The following is a 24,974-nucleotide window of genomic DNA, read 5'->3' as shown; positions in this document are numbered from 1 at the left end:
GCACGGAGGCAGTTGGCCAAATCCTGGCAAATAGCTCCAGGGTCCAGCAGTGCCAAACCCTGGCAAATACCTCCAGGGTCCGGCAGTGCCATGGGGCATGGCTGCGATACGATCCTGTCCCAGTCACCCCGTCCCTGGGCAGCGAATGTCACCAGCAGAGCCACCCATCACCCAAGGTGGTGGCACTGGCAGTGGCACATGGGCACCATGCCAGGAGGCTCATTGCATCCTGGGTCCCTTCCAGGAGCACATGGATACTCTGCCCATGCCATCGTGGTCCCCAGCATAGCACGGACCCTCCAGCTGCAGCCTGGCCCAGGATTGCAGCTCCAGCCCTGCGGTCATGGCCAGGGAAGGTGGAAGGAGATAGCTTTTCCATTAAAGTGTCTAAGAGAGTTTAGAGAGCGGTTTATTGTTGTTTTTGTGGTGGGTTTTTGTTAGTTTGTTTTTTGTTTTTTTTTAAGCTGATTGATTGCAATAATGAATGGAGCCCAGAAATCAGCTGGAGCAGCGGCTTGAGGCCGGCTGCTGGATTTAAAGTCCTGGTTGGCTTCAAACCCTCTGAACTATTTCAGCTTTCATCTGTAAAATATGCAGAGAGCAAGCGGGATCTTATTTAGGGCTCTCCCAAGCCCAGATCTCCCCTCAGATGCCAGTGTCTGTAGGAGCGGGTGCCTTGCACTTGTCAAGAGCCCTATTATATACTGCTGGCTTATTTATTTCTTTGTGGTTCACTGGAGAGCGAATCCATCCGGGGCGATGGCCCATTCGTGCGGCAGGTAAAGGCAGCATCATTCAGGATTGATCCAACTTACAGATGTTTTTATTTTTCTTTCAAGTCTGGTCCATTTGTAAAGGGCTGGAGGAGCATCCTGGTCCCCCACTGCACCGGGGTGGAGGTGGCTGGGCTGCATCCCACCGGCTGAGAGCCTGGAAGGGTTTTCTCTGAGTATCTTGCTATGAGCTCATTTCAGAGAGAGATTTTCAGGGGAAATTGACAGCTGATGACTATGGGAAGATGTTTTCAAAAGGAGAAACAATTTACAATAATTAGAAATTTATAAAGTGTCTTTAAACATGGTGGTAATAGGGATAAGAAAACACTTGCTGCAATGTAATCAGTTATTAGCAGCTGATCATTTATCTCGATGGATAGTTGCTGCTGGTACATGAGACACGTGATAAAAGGACTCTTGATTAACTAATTTGAATATCTTTGAGAACAAATTCTGAGTTCTCTTTTTTCTCCATTGTAACGGATCCGTACATCTGCGAGATAAACACTGAATGAATATGGTAATGAATATTATTCTGAAAGTGTAGTCCTCGAATGCTACCATCGCCCTCCCAGCCCTGGCCTTGGGAAGCTGCTGTAATAGATGTAATAAGGAAGGAGCCTTAAGGAAGCTGGCCGGGAGGAGCTGAGGCTGTGGGATGTAGGAGAGGCGGAGGGGGGGCAGGGATTTGCCAGGGAGTTTGCAGGGATGCGGGGTCCGGGAGGGCAGGACCAGGCTGGCCCCCTCCATCAGCTCCTCTTTGGCCTCCAGTAAGGAGTGGGATGGCAAAACACCGGGGTGGTGGAGCTGCCTGCGAGCAGCTGCCAGCACGACACATCAGATAGCATCCCTTGATATATGTGTGTTTTTTAAAAAACAGCCTTTTCCTGTCTCGCCAGGAATGGAAATCTGATGTGTGTCTCAAATCTCTGCCCTCTGCAAGATCCCATTACGGCTCTTTTGATAACGTGCTGTAAACCCCGATTCCATTTGCGATGCCGAGACCTTGCAGCTCAGTATCTCTGCGCTGCGGGACCGTGGACCACGGTGGCCCTGGGATGGTCCCTGGGGTGAGCAGTGGCAGCAGTGGGGACCGAGCAGGGATCGGTCCAAGGATGCGGCTGCAGGTGTGCGAGCACGGCACAGCCGCAGCGGCTGGGAAGGCACGGCGAGCCCGGATTTCTCTTTTCTGGCACAGCAAGCAAAGGGAGGAGGTGGCTGCTGGGTGGGTTACATGGGGTCCGGTCCCAGCCCCGCTTGGTTTCTCCGGCAGCTCTGGGCCTTTCGTGCCAGCCGCCTGACCTCGCTGGCAGCTCGGGAGCAGTTCCTCCTGCCTGCCAGTTATTCATCCTCAGCCGCTAATGGACTCCATTCAAATGCTTCTCCCTCCTTCCCCCCTCCCAAATGTTACGATTCACGGTGGTGGCTGAGAGCAGATCCCTTTCGGCTGCAAGAGCCCCAGATATTTTATATCTATGCATCATTTTCTTTCCAGATCCCAATTTTTCCCTTCTCTCCCCCTTCTCCTTACAGCTCTATCCCTGCCCAGAGCAGGTCATGGCTCTGGCTCCATCACCCCAGTCCCCTCCCTGCCTGGCGAGTGATGCTGAGGGACCAGGGGGCTGGACATGGCCGTGCCGGCAGGGGTGGGAAGGTGATGCTCGGAGATGTGGGCACTGCTCCTCCTTGCTTGTATTTACTGCGGCGAGGAGCAAAGTCCGCGTAGCTGTGTATGCAGTTTACAGGTAATTAAACTCAGCTTGGTGAGGATTTAAACATTAATATTGATGCTAAAGTTTTTAATAAAATATAGGGAGAGAGAGAGAGAAAGAGGTATTGATTCCTATAGGCTTTTTATTTTTTCTTTTCTCCTGCTTTATTGTCACAGGGAAGGGTTGATATATTGGTGAGCATGAAATAAGTATGTCCTGTGTGGACACAGGGGTCTGCAGATGAGGACAGATATGATCCCAGAAGGACAAGCTGGGGAAAACTGTTAGGAAAATGCATTTGGAATTGATCTGTATGGCGAGGCCATTCCTGACCCTATCCTCCTGGGCTTCCTCTGTGGTAGGCACAGGCTCAGCCTGGTGCTTGGGGTCAGCATCTGCTTCTTGGGAATGGTGCTGAGCCTCCAAGGTTTCCCATCCCCTTCTGCATCCCATGTGTTGCTCTCCATCACAGCTGGGTCAAGACACAACCCCTTGGACCACACTGCCAGCATCACTCCCATTCGCAGTGTAGCCTCAGTGGGTCTGGGATGGGGGTCCCTGAGGTCCCCTGGTGTCCCTGTGCCACTGCCATCATCAAACCCCCTCCGCAACCCGTGTTCCTGTACCGCACCAAAGGCTGTTAAAAAGATGCTGACAGCCATTTTTCACTCCCTGCTTCTCTGTATACACACAGGACTCGGGTTTATCTGCTTTCTCGCCAATATTTTTTTATATAACAGTGAAATATTTATTTTGTCCAATAAAAGGCAGTAAGCTTGCAATCTTGCGCAAATTCATTTCAGACTGGGAGCTTCGTTGTCTGGATTTTACACGCGGCAGTGACCCCTGGTAATTGGCTCCATACATCTCTAGCATTGCAGATTTACATAAGGCATAGGGGCTGATTGATGGCCAGGGTCACCCCGCTTGCCCCATGGCCCATCTAGCAGGGGATGGTGGTGGTGGCCGCCCTGTGCTGGCTGTCATCCTGCCCCGTGTCCCACCGTGACATGGCCGGCTGGTTTTTTGGTGATGCCAGGGCAGAAGGAGCCAGTTCCCTGTGATTCAGGCTGTCACAGCTTAAATCCCTTGCAGTGCTGGGGTGCGAGGCTGGCTTCACACCAAGTGTGGCGGTTACTGTCCTGAGATTTTGGTGGGACGTGAAGACGGAGCAAACCACAGGTCCTGCAGCTGGAACCAGCTGCTGATCCTGGCACAGGTGGTTCTTCCCATTGCAAACCCAGTTTGCCCCCAAAGTGCCCGTTTTGGGAGCTGGGTGGGGATGCTCAGGGTGGGCAAGGTGGGGGTGGGACGTGCATTGGTGGTGGCCGGAGCTGAGGGCACAGCTGAGCCCCATGCAGACACCTCCTGACCTCTGCCACCAGCACCTCAGCCCCCAATTTATCAAAAAGCAATTAATAGCCTCCTCCCCAGCTCAGGTTTTATGGTTTCTGTCCCTTCCCGCCGACTGCAGGGCAGTAATTAGAGTCTGTCTAATGAGGTTTTCATGGCAGGGATACGTTCTCTCACCCCATCTCCCCATCAGACAAAGGCTTTGCCACAGTTTATGGTGCCAGCGTAAATTTTTTCTGGCTGTTTTCACTGCAATGCAAGCCAGATCGGGACCGGGGTGTCCCCAGGCACGGCCGGGCTGCAGGATTTACCGGAGAGCACCCGACAGGTCGCTTTGCATCACATCAACCCCATCATTTTTTTTTATTTTTTTTTCCCCATTCCACCAAAATTAAAAAGCCATCTATATCTTAAAAACCTTATTTATGAACACTTAAGTGTAAGTAAGTCATCGTTGGACGGCTTCCCTCCCCGCTGATGGATGTAATCTGGCACCAGGGTGGACCGGGAGGGAAATCTGGCAATACAATATGCTGCGCTTGACTATTTTGACACTCGGAGTGTGATGTTTTTTTTACAGTTACTGATGAGCTTATGGCACTGCTCCTTTTGGAGAAGCAAGGAGGAGGCTGGGGCTGAGAATATTGATTAGCGAGCTCCTGATTATCTCAACAACCCTCTCGGCTTGCCTTTTCTTTTGCGGGGAATACAGAATTTCTTCAATTATTCATATAAACCCCCTTGTCGATATTACCAACGCACCGTGGCTGCGCGACGCAGAGCAGAATCAGTCCGGGGGAATTATATTTTGCAACCTTAAAACCCAGCCCTGCTAAACCACCTTTATTTTATTTTTCTTTCCCCTCTTTGGTTTTTTTTCCCCTGTCTCCTTTTGTTTTGTTCCAGAAGGAGCTTAATTCTGTCGCTTTGGTGCTGGCAGCGTGGCGGGGGGAAGGCGCACAGTCTCATAAACATTTAATTGAACTCAGCCGGGAATTTAAGAAAAATGTTACCTGAGGTACAGGAGATTTGCTGTTAGAGAATTAACTCGGCAGGACGGCGGATTTCCCTCCCTGGCAACTAGATTTTTGAGAACCGTATAGATGTAAGTGACTAACAAGAAGGGAAGCTAATTAGCCACAAAGACAAATTAGAGCCCCTAACCTGGGGGTGTGGGGATTTCTGGCTCTCACTGCCTGCGGTAGCTCCTTTGAATGGGCAGGGCTGGGTCCCGGGGTGGGGATGGGGGCTGCACAGGGGGCTGCAGCATCCGCCTGGATGCATCCTGGCAGCGCGGCAGGAAACTTTGGGTTTGAAGGCGTTTATAAAAAGCAAACATTGAGCATTCGGCGCCGAGATGCTGGCACCCAGCTCGCAGCCCAGATGGGGGGAGATGTGTTTTTGGTTGTTTTTTTTTTTAAAAAAAGAAAATTTAAAAAAAGATGAGAAGGGAAAAAAAAAGAGCAACTCTAAAATAGCTTCCTCAGAGGCCATGTGGGGAGGGGTGTTTTCTGCTTGCCTGGGTGGGAGGAAAAACTGGCAGCGTTATAGGGGGATGCTCGAAGGAGAGGTGGGCAGGGAAGCAGGTGGGATCTGCCGTCGCCCCCGTGGTCCCAGGCATGATCCCAGCCCCTTCCCACCCCGTTGGCTCTTGTGGGGTTGCAAGGGGAAGGGGAGAGCCCTGGGAGGGACAAAGTGGACCCAGCTTGGTGTGGCCAAGGCACAGAGTCACTGTCCCCAACCCCTGAGGGGGTTCTATAGCCGATAAAATCCATCTGCTTTCCCTCCCCAGCTGGTCCTGGGTGGCCCTTGTGCCACATTTGGGCAGGGCTACAGGCAGGGCCCTTGTGCCAGTGAGCTCCCTGATGTCCCCTGCAGGACACCAGGGATGGTGGCCCTGTCTGGAGAGCTTCCAGGCTGGGGAAGGAGCCATCACTGCTGGGAAGTGGCATGGTGTGGCCAGGAGGTGCCACAATGTGACCAGGAAGTGCTGTGGTGTGACCAGGAGGTGCCATAGCATGGTCAGGAGGTGCCACAATGTGGCCAGGAGGTGCCATGGTATGACCAGGAGGTGCCATAGCCTGGCCAGGAGGTGCCATGGTGTGGCCGGGAGGTGCCACAATGTGACCAGGAGGTGCCGTGGTGTGACCAGGAGGTGCCATAGCATGGCCAGGAGGTGCCACAATGTGGCCAGGAGGTGCCATGGTATGACCAGGAGGTGCCATAGCCTGGCCAGGAGGTGCCATGGTGTGGCCGGGAGGTGCCACAATGTGACCAGGAGGTGCCATAGCATGGCCAGGAGATGCCACAATGTGACCAGGAGGTGCTACAATGTGACCAGGAGGTGCCATAGCATGGCCAGGAGATGCCACAATATGACCAGGAGGTGCCACAATGTGACCAGGAGGTGCTACAATGTGACCAGGAGGTGCCATAGCATGGCCAGGAGATGCTGCCATGATGTGACTAGGAGGTGCCATGGTCTGACCAAGAGATGCCACGATGTGACTGGAAGATACCATGCATGGCCTGGAGATGCCACGATGTGGCCAGGAGATGCCATGGCATGGCCAGGAGATGCTGCCATGATGTGACTAGGAGGTGCCATGGTCTGACCAAGAGATGCCACGATGTGACTGGAAGATACCATGCATGGCCTGGAGATGCCACGATGTGGCCAGGAGGTGCCATGGCATGGCCAGGAGATGCCATGACATGGCCAGGAGATGCTGCCATGATGTGCCCAGGAGGTGTGGTGGTGTGACCAGGAGAAGCCACAGCATGGCCAGGAGATGCCACACCGTGGCCAGGATGCACCAGATGAGGTTGCAATGGGCGATCTGAGGAGGAGCTGAGCACCAGGCTGTGACGACACGTTCCCAACTGACCATCTTGCTGCAGAAGGCATCTCACTTCATCCTCCAGCCTGCCCCGGGTGCTCCCCAGCCCTGTGCCCCTACCACATTCCCGGAGCCTTTGTGGATGCCTTGGCTGTGGTCCCTGATGCCATCGAGAGATGTGTTGCACTTCAGGATACCTCTTCTTCTCCCCAGCTTTTTAATGCTCTCTCTTTGGGGGCTGCTTTCTCTGCTCTTCTAATGTGCTTCGATGGAAACCCCTGGAGAGCTGCTGGTACTCTGAGCTTGCCAGCAGCGACACATTAGGATCTGTCATCTGCTGAGCATTACCTGATTTTAAATCTGTCTCTTTGGAGCTACGGAACTGCATAAGAAAATATTAAAGTAAACAATAAGTGGATTTACACAAATGCGACTGATTTCCATATTTTTCATCACTTCATTTTATTACTGGGTTTACTGATATGCTCATTTATTTATAGGGCAATCCAGTATTGATTCATTCCGATGCACTATGCATAAACACATAAAAGAGAGTGATAACAATAGGAATACATTTTCAGTCTTTTAAATACTGCATTTTTTCCGATAGTCTTCATTAGATCCGCTATGAGAATATGAGCTATGTCCTTTGGGGAGCCCCAGCCCGTCCCTCTGCCCAAGTGGCACTGGATTTATGGGGGTGTAAGGGAGAGCAGGATGCGATTCCTGGCTTGGCAGCAGCTGCTTCCCTGGCTCTGCCACCTCCCTCCCCGCCGGGTATTTTTTCCACAGGAGGTTTTGGGAGTTTTTATCCTAAAAGGTGGATTTTGCTCCCCTGAGGATGGGTTTCTGAGCTGCCTCAGCGCCAGGCAGAGTGGGATGGACACCAGAGTGCTGCCGCTTCTCCTGCGGCCAGGCGCACAGGGCCCTGGGGGCTCTTCGCCCCCCTCTTTTTCTCTTTTTTCTCTCTTTTTCTTTCTTTCCCTCCCCCTCCTTTTTCCTCTCTTTTCCCCCCTTTCTAAAATACTTTCCCCTTTCCCTTCTTCCCCCTCTTTTCCCTCTTTTCTCCCCCTTCTCCCTTTCCCCCTCTTTTCTCAAATTTTTAAAAATACTTCCTTAATATATTTTTTTCTCCACAAAGCACACTTTTCAGCCCTCCCCATGAATATTAACCAGGGAGAGCAGAACGCTACATCATCTGCGTCACGGGAAGGAGCCCATAAAAGCACGGTGATGAATGGCGAGCGTTCCCCCTCCGCTCCTTCTTGTAAATGGGAAGGCAAAAAAAAAAATTCATTTTGAAATATTAACCTGGATGGGGACGGATGGGCTTTTCGGGCCATTTCTCTCTGCCATTCCCAAATGCATCTCGTATACATTTAGGCTCCTGCATCCTTCCTATATAATTTTTTCCTCGAGGAAGGAGAAACAGGGCCAGAAGAATAAATTGTAACTGCAGAGAATAAGCCCAGCTTTTATTTCCCCCCCGCTCTCCCCCCGATTAGCTAAAGGGCAGTTTCTTTCTCTCACCAAAAGCTGCCCGCCACCGCAGTTTAATGGCAACAGCTTGAGACGGACAAAGTTTGAATATCCTTGCGACGGAGAAAAGAGCAAAGCGAAAGCCCTGCTAATTACAAAAGTTGCTTTATGAAAGATAATTCAAAGCAATAATTTAGCAAACATAATCAAGTAGCGCAGATGGGGATTTTGATGAATAGTTTGCAACATGCAATTAGCAGCTCTTGCAGTTACATATCATTAACCCTCAGAGCACAAAAATTATTTTCTCATTATTAGATGAAAAGGTAAAATTAAGCTGACTAGACAGTAAAGGAACAAACTACAATTAATTACCTTCATTTATTACAGTCATTATTTTAAACTTATTTTTTTTAGTCTGATAGATAGATGAAAACATCTAAATTAAAAGTTTTGTTCTGCTAAATGGGAGGTGAAACTTGGTGATGCTCGGGGTGCGCCCGCGTGCTGGGGCCAGCCCAGCTCCATCCCAGCTCCATCCCGGCTCCATCCCAGCTCCATCCCAGCTCCATCCCAGCCATCCTGAACCCAGGGACCAGCGGCAACCCCTCATCGCCCTGCTTCATCTATGCCAGGGATGCAGAGCCCTGTGCATCCCTGCCCGTCTCCTCTGCCAACCTGGACTGCTGCCACCAGCCACCCAGGGAATTTTGCATATTTTTTGCAGGGCAATAATTTTGCAGGGAAATAATTTGATGGGCTTGCAAGAAATCCAGCCGTGCTGGGAATTAGCCTGCCAGGGTGGCACCTCATGCCGACGGTCAGAAATGAGCCTGCTCCTTCAAGCCGTGCTGGGTTCAGTGCTGAAGCCTTTCGTTTCAGTGTGCACATCGGTAGCAGATGGTTTGGAGTTGCCAACTGTCAGCAAACGCACTAAGAAAATAAACTAAGAAAAAATAAAGGAAAAAACATAAGAAAAAAACCCCAACTAAACCAGCCGGGAGAAAAAAGGTGGATTAAATTCTGTTGGTGAGGATGGGAAAATCAGCTTGGAATATTTTCCCGGCGTGCTGCGTTGTGGCTGGAGGCTGTAGCTCACCTGGGGACGGGTGTCGGGAGGAGGCAGGAGGATGCTCGTAGCTGGCAGGGGCTGGCAGGGCTGGCGCTGATCTGGGGGCTCAGCCCAAGAAATCCTGTGGTGCAAAGAAGGGGAAGAGCTCGGGCACCTTCTCCCAGAGCCAGCCAGGCTGGGATGCTACGGAAAAAAGGGGGGAAAAAATAACCTAATGAGCTGAACGTTCTCTGACTGCGCTCTCAGGAACTTTGCCAGGGCGTCATTGAACTTGTCAGGAAGTATTACAACAAAATTAAGAACCAGCAGCAATTTTCTTGCGTTCAGGATCCTATGCTTTATAAAGTAAATTATTAATGCATTTTTTTTCTCTGTTAAGCAGTTATTTGCAGCAGTCTTGGTATATTTCTCATTAGAAATAACATCATCTGAAGAACTTATATTGATTCTTTTTTTTTTTTTTTAATCTCTGAATCATGAACGTGAACAACATATTTCTATGATGTTCCCTTTAACTAGAATTCTCAGGCTTTATTTTTATATTATTGATCTTTTTGACATGAATTGCTTTTTGGCCTTGTGAAAACGTTGCGAGCTGCTTCTGCCGTCGGAGGAATGGGCGGGGGGTGCCGTGGAAGGAGCTGGGGGACATGGGATAGGGTCTGTCCACGTGCGATGGGTCTGTACAATGTGCGATGGGTCTGTGTGGGTGAGATGGGTCTGTGCGGGTGCAGTGGGTCTGTGGGTGTGCAGTGGGTCTGTGTGAGTGTGCGGTGGGTCTGTGTGAGTGTGCAATGGGTCTGTGTGAGTGTGCAATGGGTCTGTGTGGGTGTGCAATGGGTCTGTGTCCATGTGCAGTGGGTCTGTGGCTGTGTGGTGGGTCTGTGTGGGTGTGCAATGGGTCTGTGGCTGTGCAATGGGTCTGTGTGGCTGTGCGATGGGTCTGTGTGGGTGTGTGTTGGGTCTGTGTGGGTGCAGTGGGTCTGCGCATGTCTGTGATGGATCTATGTCCACGTGCAGTGGGTCTGTGTGGGTGTGCAATGGGTCTGTGTCCACATGCAATGGGTGTGTGTGGGTGTGTAGTGGGTCTGTGTGGGTGTGCAATGGGTCTGTGGGTGTGCAATGGGTCTGTGTGGCTGTGCGATGGGTTTCGTGTGGGTGTGTGGTGGGTCTGTCCGGGTGCAGTGGGTCTGCACATGTCTGTGATGGGTCTGTGCATGTGTGATGGGTCTATGTGGGTGTGCAACGCATTTGTGGGCATGCAGTGGGCTTGTGGATGCATGTGCAACAGGTTTGTAGACGTGCAGTGGGTCTGTGCATGTGTGCAATGGGTTTGTGGGTGTATGATGGGTCTGTGTATGTGTGGTGTGTCTGTGTGAGTGTGCAATGGGTTTGTGGGTGTGCAATGAGTGTGCATCTGTGCAATGCGTCTGTGCGTCTGCAGTGGGCTTGTGCATGTTTGTGCAATGGGTTTGTGGGTGTGCAACGTGCGTCTGTGCATCTGCAGTGGGCTTGTGCATGTGAGTGCAATGGGTCTGGGTGCACGATGGGTCTGTACATGTGCAGTGGGTCGGTGGGTGTGTGCAATGCGTTTGCATGTGTGTGAAGTGGGTCTGTGCATGTCTGGTAGGTTTGGGCATGTGTGCAATGGGCTTGTGCAGCTGTGTGCAACGGGTCGTGTGTGTGCATGATGGGTTTGTGTGTGCAACGGGTCTGCGTGTGTGTGCGTTGGGTCTGTGAGTGTGTGTGCAGTGGGTTTGTGTGGGTGTGCAAGGGGTCTGTGGGTCTGCAGTGGGGATGTGATGGATCTGTGGGTCTGCAGTGGGTCTGCCTGCATGTGTGCAGCGGGTTTGTGCATGTGCACCATGGGTTTGCAGGAGTGTACAGTGGGTGTGTGTGATGGGTCTGTGGGTGTGCAGTGGGTCCGTGGGTGTGCAGTGGGTCTGTGTGTGCAACGGGTCTGCGTGTGTGTGCGTTGGGTCTGTGAGTGTGTGTGCAGTGGGTTTGTGTGGGTGTGCAAGGGGTCTGTGGGTCTGCAGTGGGGATGTGATGGATCTGTGGGTCTGCAGTGGGTCTGCCTGCATGTGTGCAGCGGGTTTGTGCATGTGCACCATGGGTTTGCAGGAGTGTACAGTGGGTGTGTGTGATGGGTCTGTGGGTGTGCAGTGGGTCCGTGGGTGTGCAGTGGGTCTGTGTGTGTGTGTGGTGGGTTTGTGTGGTAGGTTTGTGGGTGTACAATGGGTCTGTGCGTGTGTGCAATGAGAGTGCAACAGGTTTGTCCATGTGCAACGGGTCTCTGTGTGCGTATGATGGGTCTGTGCTTGCACGGTGGGTCTGTGCACGTGTGACAGGTTTAAGGAGTCACTCAGGAAGACAGCAAAGGGACCCTGGCAGGAGGTGGGGGCTCCCTGGCAGGTGGCTGGTGCTACGTGGAGAGTCCAGCCCCCATCACCCAGAGCTCTCCTCTGGGACGCTGGCTCCCTCCTAGGCTCTCCCCCCTCACTCCTCCGCCACCCTCCTGCTTTCCCTGACTTCTTTACACGTCAGCAAAAAAAAAAAAAAAAAAAAAAAAGCAAGGAAAATAGCGAAGGCTTGAATGAATTTTTTCATCAGTTTTCTTCAACATTTGGGGTCTCTGCTGCTGCTTTCTCCCCCGACAGCTGTTCCTCTCCGCTGAAAAAGAGCTCATTTGTGGTTTACTGCCACCAGTATTTAGATGGAAATAACCCACTACTTATCCTGCACTTGATCTCATGGATATAAGAATAAACTCACCGCCGGTGCAATGCAAATCCTGTGCCTTTGGAGAGGAGACGTTCAGACAGTGGGTCCTCACCGCAGTGCCGGGAGGAGGACCGGCTGTGCCGGGGGAGTTTTACCATTTTGTCAGTCAATTATAATAATATTTCTGCTTCCAAATGTTTGAAAAGTTGGCTTTGGAAGGTATAATCATGGCACAGAGGCCAGCCTGACAATAGTAATTAATTAGGCTATTACGCATTCTACAGTGATAATTGCTTTGCTGGAAAGTCACCAGCCATGAAAAGGACCCGGCGCGCAAATGTAATTTATCACACGGCGGCAATCCTGCGCCGCTGCCGTGCCTCACCTTGAGCCCATGGATGTTGCAGAGGGAGACGGACCAGGGAAAAAAAATAGAAATTAATAGTATGTCGATATATAATGTGGAGGCAGAGCTTGCCGCCGGCCACCAAGGGCTTTGCGGGCAGATGGAGAGTGGTTGGCAGTGGGTTTGCCATCACCAATGGGTATTGTGGTGATGGGGGGAGCAGGGGTGATGCTGTCCTGACCCCACTGAGGCAGCGCTGCTTGTGGGGATGTTCAGCTCCCCCATTTTTAGCCATTTTCTCCTCTTTTTAGCAGGATGCTGGTGATGCCACCCTCCTGGTTGAGGGCACAAGAGTTTGGTCCTGGCTTCCAGTTCCTCCCTGCTGGCACAGGTTGGGGATGCATGGTGGGGCAGCCATGGGTGATGGAGAGGTGACGGAGAGAGCTTTTTGCTCTGCACCCTTTGCTAGGTGCCATCTCAGGGCAGATGGAGCTCTTCAGAGCAGCTCGAGCAGGTCAAGGCATCCTCATCGCCCAGCAGCAGAGCCGTGCCGATGGGCTGTGCCCTCTCCCCTCCTCTCCCATGCGAAGTCCAAAGGGTGTGGGAAGTGGGGAGGGTCAGGAAGGGCTGGTGCCATGGAGCACCCCAGTATCACTCTGCATCCTTACAGACCCCCCCAGCAGGGCTCCCCGTGCCACCCCAGCGCCACGCTGGTGAGTTCCACAGGCACAATGCTGTCCTGCTGCAATACACAGGCAGTGCCACTTGCCGTCTGCTTGCTGCCTCCCTCCTCTCTTCCCCACTTTATTATTATTATTTTAAAGCACCCTGAAGCTAAGTGTTTTTACAGAAAGCTGAAGAAAAGCCCCCAAATTCCTCCTCTGCTGGAAAAGCGGCGCCGAGAAAGTAGGTTTGTGTACGAGACGCTATAAAAAGCCCAGCTTATACAATTTTAACAATAGAAAAATGATCTTTGTGCTCCAGTGCCTGCGAGCTTGGAAGGAGAAGGCGGTTTGCTCAGGTGGCTGCTGGATTACAAATGAGTGGTTTGCTTTGGGTTTGAATGACAAGCAATCACAATCCAGGCTGGCAGGGCGAGCCGGGAGCTCCACCGGCACGGAGGGGATGGGCGGAGGGGAAGGATGCTCTGGCGCGGGAGCTGCCACCGGGCTGAGGCATAAAGTTGGGGCTTTGTTTGGTAATTAGCCCATCGGTGGCTTAAAAGCGGTTGAATTGACTAGTCCACTGTTGGTAACAGTGTGTCTGCCAGCACCGAATGCCGGGTGGGCACCTCTTCCTCCCTCACTGGATGGTGTGGGCGCCCAGTTTGGATCCACCTGAGCGTTTTCCAGCTGGGAATGAGTCAATTCCATCCCCAGCTCCTGCACCCGGGATGGCAGGGACACAGAGGTCTGTGTGTCCCACCGGTGCCCCATCCTACCTGCTGCAGCTGGGGCTGGATGGGCGGAGGTAGCAAGGGGACCCCCAGCAAACAAGGTGGGCAGCAGTCTCCACCCCAAGGTATTGTCGCGCCTTGAAAAATTAAAGGGAGTAAATGATTCATGCTCATAAATGTTGGATGGGAGTGCGCAGCAGATTAATATGTTGTTCGGTTATTAGCAATGCAGCATGCTGTCTCCCCACCGCCCAGCCAGTGCGAGCATCACCGTCACCCTGGCAGCTGAGGGGGACAGGGATGCGAGCAGGTGTCCTGGTCCTGGTGTGAGCATCGCTTCTACCCACGGCATCGTGCTGGGAGGGTGGCTGGGGAGGGCTGTGTGCCGGATCCGACCCAACAAGCACAACAACAGGCAGGCTTCTTTATTTCTTATTTAAGCACTGACATTAAATTATAATTTTCATTTACTCAGAGCGCATCAATGATTTAGGGCGACGTGACATGGCAGCGGCGCGAGGAGTTTAGCCAAAGGCAGCGAGCGGCTGCACAGGGCACGGAGCGGGCACAGAGCCGTGGCCGGGGGGGGGACCCGTGTGCTAGGGGTCACGAGTGGCACTGGTCCTGGTGCCCCGGCAGAACCAGTTCCCTCCTCCGAGCTTGTCTCTGACCCCATTTTTCCATCTCCCTGCAGGTGATTGCACTTAGTAAGAGAAGCAAGGAGGCTGAGACGGCTTTCCTGAGTGTTTACAAGCAATTAATCGAAGCTCCAGGTAAGCAACACGGTGGCGACCTGGCTGCCTAACGAGTTGCGTGCCGGCGCTGGTGCCGAGAGGAGCCGGCGAGGACCGTGGCAGCGCTGCTGGCCCCATCCCCGCTGCGGCTGGCATCGACCTCGGCTCGCGCATGGTGCTCTGGAGATACCAGCCGAAGAGAGGAGTGGAAACAGCTTTTGCCATCGCTGTGTTTCAGCCCCTGAGCCAAATGCATCTTGACATTAGGAAAGGAATACATTTGCTCAGCCCTTGTAATAACACTGCGGCTATCCCCAGTTGTCTTTTTGACGGTAAGTTAACCGAAACGACCGAGCGCCAGCTCGCAGCACGGCTCCTGGCACCGGCCGTGGCTTGGGGACGGCTTTCCCCGTTTCACCGCCGGGCCGGGGTGTACGCCCCATCTGGGGTGCCGCTTGCAGTCTGGGGAGGGGGAAACCGAGGCACGGGGCAGCCCTGAGGCTTGTGTTGGCAGAGTCAGTGCTAGGGCTCGGTGAGGGGCTGGCACCCCCGTCCCCGCTGCTCCGTGCTGGGGGCTCTGCCATGCTCTGAGCTGGGGGGTCGGCTGCACTGGGCATAGCGTCACAGAGCATCGCCTGGCACAGCAAGGACGGAGAGCTGCAAACAGCTGAAGATGCGCAGAAGGGCTCCTGCAGGGCCACTAATTCATTTTCCAGACATTTAGGAATAACAAAATGTTTTAATGATTTCTTAGGGGAATTAGGGAGACATATTTTTGTCCTCATTAAATTTTCTCCTGTGCTACAAGAACCAAGTGTCAGCTCAGTTTCCAGAACCCAGTTATCTTCCCTCCCCACCTCCGCACGCCCACCCACCATGCTTCTTCTGCTTGCACACGCATGCACATGGATGCGCACAGGTGCACGCAGGTGCACACACATGCACACCCCAAAACTGCTCCCCTGTGGTCTCTGTACCCCTCCTCCTCCCCTTGTGCTCTCCCACAGCATCCATCTCGTGCTCCCCTCTCCCCCACTCCCCTCCTGCTCCCCAAATCCTCCCACCCGGTGTTTTGTCCCCGTCTGTTACATGTCCGTGTGTCTCTCGACAGGCGAACTCTTTGTGGAATACTTTACAAGCGCCACATAAGTCCTGATTCGACATTTTTTGCTTTGAATGGCTGCTGTCAACACAAATCTCTGGCAGAGACTGTAACGGAGCCTGATTGCTCAGCAAGTATTTTGATAAGTGAGCTGGCTGTGTGTCTGTAATTACGGGAGAAAACCGTAAATCTTTTGGATATTGTTCACACAGATGTGGCATGAAGGGAAGGGGGGGAAGCAGTAAAATGTGTTAAAAGCATAATTAATGTCATTGTTGTTGGGGATGATTTGATTTAAGGCTGACTTTGACTCGTGGAGGGATTCATAGGGCGCCGGTGGATGTGGTTGAGCAGGTTGGGATGGGGTGGCAGAGGAGGTGCTGCCCCGGTGGGAGGTGCAGATGCGCTGCAGAGGTACTGTGGATGCACCGTGCATGCACATGGATGCAGCATGCATGCACCACAGACGCACCGTGGGCATTCCATGGGTGCACCGCGGGTGTCCCATGCTCCTCTTGGAGCCGGGTGGCAACATGGAGCAGCTGTTACCCCTCAGCTCCAGCACAGAGCCCTCCGCCAGGCTCTGGCACAGGGATGAGCTGCCAGTCCCCAGGGGCACGAGTGCTCCCTGGATCTGTGCATGCTCAGGAGAAGGTGATGAGCACCCAGGACACCTGCCCCATCTACCATCCCGTGGGTGCCTTGAGCTGCTCCAGTGCCTACGCAGCAGATGTGTGCTGCTGTAGTCGGGGTGTCTGGGGGCGGGTCTGCCAGACCCCCTCCAGCACAAGGAACGGCTCCTGGCCCTACTCCCCTGTGCCAAGCTGGGGACACCAGGAGGGACCCCTGCCCACCACCCATCCCTGCTGCAGCATTACCGGTGGCACTAAAGGACAGCCAATAACGCCAGCTAGTGGCAGCATTTATTATATATACGTGTGTGTGTATGTGTGTGTATATATATATATATAATATTATATATATAAATGTATTATAAAATATATATAAGTGGGTGAACATATGGAGCAATAGATAAGCATGCCTGGGCAGCAGGTTCTGCCTTGTGGCTGGGACTGGCTGTTTCCCACGTGAGCTGGCCATGCTGGCCGTGGGCGATGCCGTGCCACAGTCCCTGGACATGCAGGAGCTGCAGTGGGCGGCCACAGTGCTGGAGGTCCTGTTTTGGCACATGCTTCTCTGGCGTCACCCATCTGTGCTGCCGGTGAGTCACTGCTGCGGCGGGGCTCACAGCTGCATGGCTGCGGCGTCAGTGCCATCGTCTCCTCTAACCTGGCATGATGGGGGCCATGACCTACGGAGGAAGGGACTGTCCCCTGCACCGTGACCTGCGTCCTGTGTGGCTCAGAGCGTGGTGGCACGTGGCATCCATGGCACTTTGGTGTGAGCAGATGATGTGCTTGGGTTTAAGTGCATCCCCTCTCCAGCCCAGCACCAGGAGGGTTTGCTCAGCAGCAGCATGAGCGTGGTGCGAGCATGGTGTGAGCATGGCACGAGCTTGGTGCCCAGTGCCGGCAGCGCCTTGATGCATCCAAACACCTCGCCTGAGGTGGTGGAGCCGGCCCCATGGCCAAAGGCAGCGCTTTCCCAGTGGATGGATGGTGTAGTTTTATCACAATGCAATTAATCCAGCCAGGCGTTTTGCATCAGCGCTGCCACAGCTGGTGTAGAAAGTGGAGTCAAAGCACCACTTGGGGTTTTTCCCTTCTAAAAGGTCTGCTCCCAACCATTTCATCCCGGGATGTTGGCTCCAAACAGGGAGCAGTGCACTGGGGGATCGCCCCAGCTGTATTTCAGCAGTGGAGCTGCAGCTCACGGGAGGGAAAATGCTGACCCGAGGAAAATCCTCAGAGCTTTATTGCTCGGGCCAGTTCCTCCCGTATTATTTCTTATCACGAAGGTGAGAGGAGTTGCCGGTGCAGATCAGACAGGGCATTTATCCCAGCGGAGGCAGCTTGCAGGCTGGCACGGAGCCTTCTGCCAACACCCCCGGGGCTGGGGGAGTGCGGGGGGGACCCCTGGCCCCTGCAGCCTGTGAGCTGGCGCCCCGGAGCACAGGGTTTAATTAGCTGTATTGTTATCTCAGCTCATGTACTTACGGGTGTTATTAATGGCTGTGAGAGCATCTAGTCCGGTTTGGGGCTGTGCCGCATCACCGCAACCCGCTTTGATGGCACATTCCTGTATCCTTGGATGGGGAACCAGCCTGCAGGATGCCAAGCTGTGACATGCCATGAGCTGAAGGATGCTGAGCCGAAGGATGCCATGAGCAGCCCAGGAGGGTCCCAGCCAGAACCAAGTCCCCCTTTTCAGTGCCAAAGCCAGCAGCCTGCTGGCAGGGCTCAGCACCCGCCTCTGCATGCATCCCTGTGGCCAGGATCTGGGCACAAATCTTTTATCCTGGCATGTCCTTGGGGTCTCTGTCATGTCCAGCAGAAAAAAGGGGGAATGTTCCCTGCAGGGAATGATGCTCCAGGGGCTTTCAGTGTTAGCATGTGGGGTCCGTTCCTCGCTCGTCCTGCAGGGAAGATGTGTGGCAGGTCCTGCAGTGAGACCCTGCACCCCACAGCAATGATGCTGTAGGATGGGAAGGCAGCAGCGGATCGGAGGGAGTCCCAAAGTCCATCCTGGAGGACACGTGACTTGGCACCACTTGTTTGCAAGGAGCATCCGTGCTAGGCATTTACAGTGAGGATCATCTTTTGGGCAGGTTCATCCTGATGATGCCTGGTGCTGCAGTTGGGCTGTGCCAGCGCAGTCCCAGACCACCCTGAATCCTGTGGCATGGCCAAGGTGGTGCCAGGCCCCCTCCATCCTGCACCACTGCCATCTCAGCCAGGGACTCACTGAGCAGAAGAGCTGCTCTGTGTCCTGTTCGGAGTGAAGGCAGCCCGTTGTTTGATTTTTTTCCATCACCGTTATTATTTTTTACCCTTGGATGCCTGCCACGCGTCCGTGCCGTACAGTAGCATGCCTGGCTCCATCCCACTTCCCTGTTTGTCTAACTTTTTGACCCTGGAGAATTCAAATCTATTTTCTTTCCTCTTCTTTTCTAAAAAAAAAAAAAAAAAAACCAAACCAAAAAACAAGCCCCCAAACCTATATTAACCTGGCTCAATAGGAGGCATTTTCTTGAACTTATTAAAAAATCCAGACTTGTAAATTAATTTGTTCATGTTGTACAATGGCAGTGCAGATGGACTCATTAGCATGCACACAACAAATAATTATAGATGAATTTTTAGCTGGCCTGCTTAATGGGCTTGCTGGGTTAATTATGTCAATGTATAATTACATCAGCCCTGGGAGACATAATGGCACACCCTGCTGAGCAGACACTAGCTAATGATGGTGTAATGCTGACAGAGGGAAGACGGACGGCTCTGAATGCACCTGCTTACCTCGGCACAAACCGCCATTGTCTGCGCCCAAACGGGCCAGCACTGGTGGCACCGGGGCCACCGGTGCTGCGGGTGCCACTGGCTCGCTCAGGCAGGTGATGCCCCATGCAGCCCTGCTGGCCCCTCCATCCCTTGGGGCTGGTGGTGGGAAGTGCTGGATCAAGGGGTGTCCCCATGGCACTGGGCACCCCACGGGGTTCCCCAGGGCTGGAAGGGAATGTGCTCTGGTTTTCAGTGGAGGGTGGCAGGGAGGGTGGGCAGAGGGCTGGCGGTGGGCATCCCTGCCGCTCACCACCGCATCCCGTGTCCTGCAGACCCCGCTCCTGTGCTGGAGGCTGCCCGGAGCCTGGAGGACCGGCTGCAGCAGCTCCAGCGCCTCGAGCCCGAACCGTCCCCCCTGAAGGATCTCAGCCACCCCTGGAAGAAACACCCAGAGCTCGTCGGCACCAAAGGTACCCCCAGCACCAGCCACCAGCAGATGAGGGTGGCAGTGGCGGTCCCCAGCTGGGTCGCCCCATATGCCTCTGAGGATCCCTGGGATGCAGAGGGGTCTCAGGGGCGGGAGCTGTCTCCTGGCCCGTGGTCCCCAGTGGATGAACTGTGTCCTCCTGCAGAGCACAGAGAGGGGACGTCGCCAGCAACTGGACTTGCAGCAGCGGCCGAGCCCCCGTTCTCTGGCATCGACGGCAAAGCACTGTGCGCAGAAACCTTGCTGCAGAGAAATGAGGCAGAAAAGCAAAAGTACGTGAGTACCGGGGACGGGGTCATTTCAGGGTGCTGGGGGAACATGTGGCTCTGTCCCTGCTCCTGCCACAGGGGTGTCTGTCTGTCCTTCCCTCTCCTCCTTCCCTTTGCGCCTCCTTTGCTGTCCAAGTTGAGAGCAGACGCATCCTGTCCAGAAACCTGGGACAGTCTCGGGCACTCTGAGCATCCCTGTTTGTCATCCCCAATCCCAGGCAGTGGCGGGCACGGGCAGAGCTGGGGCAGGTCCCTCCTGCCAGCCCCTTGTGCCATCTCCCTGACACGTGGCTTTGGTTGGACAAATGGGTTAAAGCCAGGTCGGGCGAATGAACCTCATTAAATGGCCTTTTAATTTGGAGGCTCCCGGCTTTCTCAGTGCCTTCATTGTTATTCCTTAACACGCTGCACCGGGAAACAAATGAGGAATCTTTAAACCCTAAATTGCAGATCTCTGCGAGTAAGTTCCTGGCAAGTGCAGGCTATAAATAATGCAGAATAACTTTTCCCTGATTGCTTCCCCCTCCTCCAATTAATTACAGGCAGGGGTGGGCTGCCATCCCCGCCTTGGCAGAGGGGTTTCAGCTAAAGGGATCAGGGACTGTTTTCAGCCCAAAGTGAATTTTTTTTCCACCTAGGGTAATAAGTTCCTTAACATCAAGGGGTAACACGGCTTGGAAGGTGTCCCGGCATCCGCCGGTGGGTCTTTCCCTGGCATCACCAAGCGATGGGGTAGAGGAGGGGATGCAGCCAGGGGGTCTCCATGTGCCCGTGGGGGGCTGCAGGGTCGGCCCAGCCGTGGTGCTGCTGGCATGTTGCTGATGCCCATCTCTCACAGGGGACTGCAGGAAGCACAGGTCACTTTGGCTGCTCGGCTGGGGGAGGCAGAGGAGAAGATCAAAGTGCTCCACGCAGGTAGGGGGTGGCCAGGAGAGGGGCTGCCAGCCGCAGGAGGCCAAGCCCTCACCCCGTGGCTCACCCTTCTCTTCCTCTTCCCAGCGCTGAAGGCCACCCAGACGGAGCTGCTGGAGCTGCGGTGTAAATACGACGAGGAAGCTGCATCCAAGTAAGTTGCCAGCGGTGCCCAGTCATGCCCGGAGGCTGTTGGCATGCCTGAGGCTGAGCCAAGCTGCTTGTGGCAGCACCAAGACATCCCCATGGTGCTGCTAAATAACTTGAGGAGCTGAGATGCTTTAAGTGACCGCAAGAGCATCCTGAGTCGCAGGGGTCCCTATATCTAAGACGCCTGCTCATGCCCTCAGCTACAGCGCAGGCAGGAGCCCTTGCCAGCCATGGAGGGTTGTGTCCGTGCCTCCGTGCCAGCTGACGCCTCTTGCTTTCTCATCACAGGGCAGATGAAGTAGCCATGATCATGACGAACCTCGAAAAAGCCAACCAGGTGAGCCAGGAGCTGACTTTCTAGCTGGTGCAGGGCACATATCCTGCTCCCCTTCCACTGCGCTTGGCTGTGGCCCCTCCAGGCTTATGGGTTTCACCCTGCAGAGCCCAGATGCTGCACCCGCCGCAGCACCCTGAGCATCCTCCTGGATGGATGTCTGTCCCCAAAAATGGTGGCCAGATCCCAGGACTCGGAAGCCCTGCAAAGGGGGGCTCTGGTTTCCTTCACGCAGCAGCTCCTCCAAACCAGCCCAGTGGGACTCCCTGCCCCATGTTGGGGGTCACTGGTGTGTTTGGGCTTCTGCCAGCTGATGTTTGTCACCTCCAGCCTCTCATGGGCATTTTAGGGCACAACCCATGCCACCCTGGTGTTGGTCTCCATTCCTGTTAATTAGTTTCATTCTGAAAATAGAGGTACAAATAAACACGCATGGATAATAAAAGAAGCTTAAAGAGCAATTTGCATGTAAATATGGCTCTTTGGGTGGAAGAAGGCAGTGTCCTGGAGGTGGTCTGTAGCCAGTGCCCAGGGATTGGGATCGGGAACTACATTAGGACATGGGGAGCTGAAATACATGGTGGGCTGCTGGTGATGGTGGTGGGAGCAGGATGCTTGGGAGAGACACGAGTCTGTGTAGATCCTGGAGCACCACCCTGCCCTGTGTGTGCTGGGATGAGCTGCGGGTGCCTTGCCTGATGTGCTTTCTGCTCTCTTGCAGCGAGCAGAGGCGGCGCAGAGGGAGGTGGAGAGCTTGCGGGAGCAGCTGGCAGCCGTGAATAGCTCCCTGCGCCTGGCCTGCTGCTCCCCGCCGGGCGCTGCCGGGGTGAGAGCACCCCTCAGGGCCGGGAGCGCCCCATCACAGCCGGGAGCACCCCTCAGGGCTGGCAGCAGCACCCCATTGCAGCTGGGAGCACCCCATCACAGCTGGGAGCACCCATTTGGGGCCAGCAGCACCCCATCATGGCCAGCAGCACCCCATCACAGCTGGGAGCACCCATTTGGGGCCAGCAGCACCCCATCATGGCCAGCAGCACCCCATCACAGCTGGGAGCACCCATTCGGGGCCAGCAGCACCACATTGCAGCTGGCAGCATCCCATCACACCTGGGAGCATCTGTCACAGGCAGGAGCATCCCACTGCACTTGGAAGTACCTCGTCATAGCTAGGAGCACCCCATAGCAGCCAGGAGCACCCTGGCATGTTCACAAGCATCTCACAGCATGTAGGAGCACCCCATCACATTGGGGAGCACCCACCACCTTCAGGAGCAAGCCTGAAATGCCTGTGCCTGAGGTGGTTTTCCACTATGGGGTGGTAGCGTTGGCCATGCCCTACCTGCAGCCCCAGCCTCCCATGGGGTTGGGGGACATGCACCCCCATAGCACCGAGCAGATGCACCTGGGAGACCTTTAAGGGGAGAGAAAAGGTCTGTCCCTCCCCAGGGCTGTGTCACCCCAGGTCCCCATCCCACAGGACTGAGCCCTGGGCTCACCTGCTGCCCATGGGGACATGTCTGACAAGGAGGGTGGCCCTTGTGCCCATGGTGGGTGGCCGGGAGCTGATGGTGTCCCCTCTCCCAGCAGGACAAAGTGAACTATTCCATGTGCTCAGGGTCGAGGCTGGAGGCGGCTCTGGCTGCCAAAGACCGGGAGATCCTGCGGCTCCTGAAAGACGTCCAGCACCTCCAGAGCTCGCTGCAGGAGCTGGAGGAGTCCTCTGCCAACCAGATTGCCGAGCTGGAGGGGCAGCTGGCCGCCAAGAACGAAGCCATCGAGGTGCGCCCGCGGGGGCTTGGGGCTTGCCGGGGCGGGGGGACGTGGGACTGGCCGTGCCGGGTGTGCACCAGGAGCCGGCTGCGAGGACTCCCCCCCTCTGCTCCGCAGAAGCTGGAGGAGAAGCTGCAGGCGCAGGCGGACTACGAGGAGATCAAAACGGAGCTGAGGTATGGCTTGATCCATGCCGGCTGCCTGCCTGTCCCCGGCCGGCCGGGTGCCGTCAGCACCCACGGCACACTTCAGCAGCCGTAACGCTCGGTGGCTTGATGGTAGCAAAAAACCGTGCCCGCCGAGTCACCCACCTTGTCTCCCTCCCAGCATCCTGAAGGCGATGAAGGTGGCCTCTGCCAGCTGCAGCCTTCCCCAGGCAAGTGCTGCGGCGTGTGCCGGCATGCTCGCCGGGCTGTGGCACGCGTGCCAGCCCTGCCGCCAGTGGCTCCGCCGCCCTTTCCCATCTCGGCTTGGCTCCTTGCAGAGCATATCGAAGGCAGAGGAGGCCCTGCTGCTGGGGAAGGAGGCTTTCTACCCTTCCCAGAAGTACCTGCTGGAGAAGCCCAGCCTGCTGGCCAGCACTGGTAGGGTTCCCGGGTCCTGCGGCATCCCTGGTCCCATCAGGAGCCTCCCTGGGAATGTGGGCAGCAGGGTCGGATGCTGCCCCAGCGGTGGGAAGGAGTCCGCAGCTGGCAGGGGGAGGACAGGGGGTGGGAAGCCACCTGGGGAAGCAGAGGCAGGAGATGCTTTGCTGTGGGGCTGTGCCGGAGCTGCCGGCTGGGGGGACTCTAGTGCGTCTCCCTTTCTCTCGTTCATCTCTAGAGGAGGATCACTCCGAAGATGAGTCGGGGAAGGATTCGCTGGGCATGGAGCAGCCGTACCCGTCCCCCCAACATGCCCCGGCAGACGAACCCACCTCCCCCACTCCCCTCCCGCCTCTTCCCGGTCCCGGCCTGGCTCCTGATGGCCCCCAGACTTTCTCACTGTCCCCCTTCCCAGGGGGCGAGCGGCTGTCAGGAGACCCCAAGGCCCCCCACCCCCCGCTGCCTGCCTACAAGAATGAGAATGCGAGTGTGGGGCCACCCTTCCCCTCTGCCTTCTTCGGGGCCAAGGGCAGTGCCACGCACCCCAGCACCGCGCCAGCTGCCAGTGCCACCAGCCCGCCTGGCGAGCCATCCGAGGGCAGCACCAGCAGCTCTGCCGAGGAGGAGCAGCTGGACACAGCCGAAATCGCCTTCCAGGTGAAGGAGCAGCTGCTGAAGCACAACATCGGGCAGCGGGTCTTCGGGCATTACGTGCTGGGGCTGTCGCAGGGCTCCGTCAGCGAGATCCTGGCCCGACCCAAGCCCTGGCACAAGCTGACGGTGAAGGGCAAGGAGCCGTTCATCAAGATGAAGCAGTTCCTCTCCGATGAGCAGAACGTGCTGGCCCTGAGGACTATCCAGGTGCGCCAGAGAGGTGAGTGGTTGGGGTGGCCCCAGCCGATGGGTCCTGCCCTGGGATGCTGCAGGCGGTGCTGTGGGATCCCCTCCCAACGCACCCCGCTTCACCCTGGCAGCACCCCAGGGTGTCCCATGCTGCGGCAGGGATGCTCGCCAGCCCGTGATGTGCTGGCAAGAGAGGCAGGGATGCGCATGGAGTCACCGGTGACACTTAGGGATTGTCCCTGGTGGTCCCCTCACTCGCTGCGGGGTGGGATGGAATCGGCTGCTGGGTGGGATGAAGCCCAGGCAAATGGTAGCAATTAACAAGAACCCATCGTTGTGGAAGCTGCATCCCCGGACGTGCTTTACTCGTTTATTCTGACAAGTGCCATTTAATTATTCATTAGGCTGTTTCATAGCGTATGAATCAATGTGCTCGGGAATATTTTGTTAAAATAATGAAGTTTTAATGCTGTGGGAACTCGGCGCAGTGTTGGCACCACCATGAGATGGTAAAGGCTGACTCCAGGGACTGTGGCTTCTGGCCCCGTCCCAGTGGTGGCAGCAGTTGTGGCTGGTCACTCAGGTCCCCACAGTGGCACAGGACTGGGGGATGCAGGTCCGTGGTCCATGCATCTGCTTGCATTTCAACCCAGAGAGCTCCAATTTATTCCCTGGATCCGATCCAGCATT

At 55.0% G+C, this 24,974-nt stretch overlaps 1 protein-coding gene across 25 annotated transcripts in view; it reads left to right on the top strand.

Annotated features, from left to right (window-relative positions):
- CUX2 (cut like homeobox 2) overlaps positions 1 to 24,974 on the top strand; it is a 73,455-nt gene that overhangs the window by 38,461 nt on the left and 10,020 nt on the right. For 4 of the 25 annotated variants that reach the window (XM_080390277.1, XM_080390279.1, XM_080390280.1 and 1 more), the window contains 9 exons: positions 14,393 to 14,764; positions 19,268 to 19,694; positions 20,530 to 20,606; positions 20,691 to 20,757; positions 21,042 to 21,090; positions 21,809 to 21,913; positions 22,675 to 23,033; positions 23,185 to 23,441; positions 23,680 to 24,315. In XM_080390277.1, the coding sequence (XP_080246403.1) occupies positions 14,605 to 14,764; positions 19,268 to 19,694; positions 20,530 to 20,606; positions 20,691 to 20,757; positions 21,042 to 21,090; positions 21,809 to 21,913; positions 22,675 to 23,033; positions 23,185 to 23,441; positions 23,680 to 24,315 (2,137 nt within the window). In that variant the 5' untranslated portion in view covers positions 14,393 to 14,604. Of the gene's footprint in view, positions 1 to 6,150; positions 6,526 to 6,567; positions 19,695 to 20,529; positions 20,607 to 20,690; positions 20,758 to 21,041; positions 21,091 to 21,808; positions 21,914 to 22,671; positions 23,034 to 23,184; positions 23,442 to 23,679; positions 24,316 to 24,974 lie in introns of those variants that run through there. The other 21 variants (XM_080390281.1, XM_080390283.1, XM_080390284.1 and 18 more) reach the window with 16 other exon arrangements.

Source organism: Falco punctatus (assembly GCF_963210335.1).
Source record: "Falco punctatus genome assembly, chromosome: 1".
Taxonomy (NCBI): domain Eukaryota; kingdom Metazoa; phylum Chordata; class Aves; order Falconiformes; family Falconidae; genus Falco; species Falco punctatus.
Note: the sequence above shows the minus strand (reverse complement) of the source record. Positions and strands in the feature narration are given on the sequence as shown.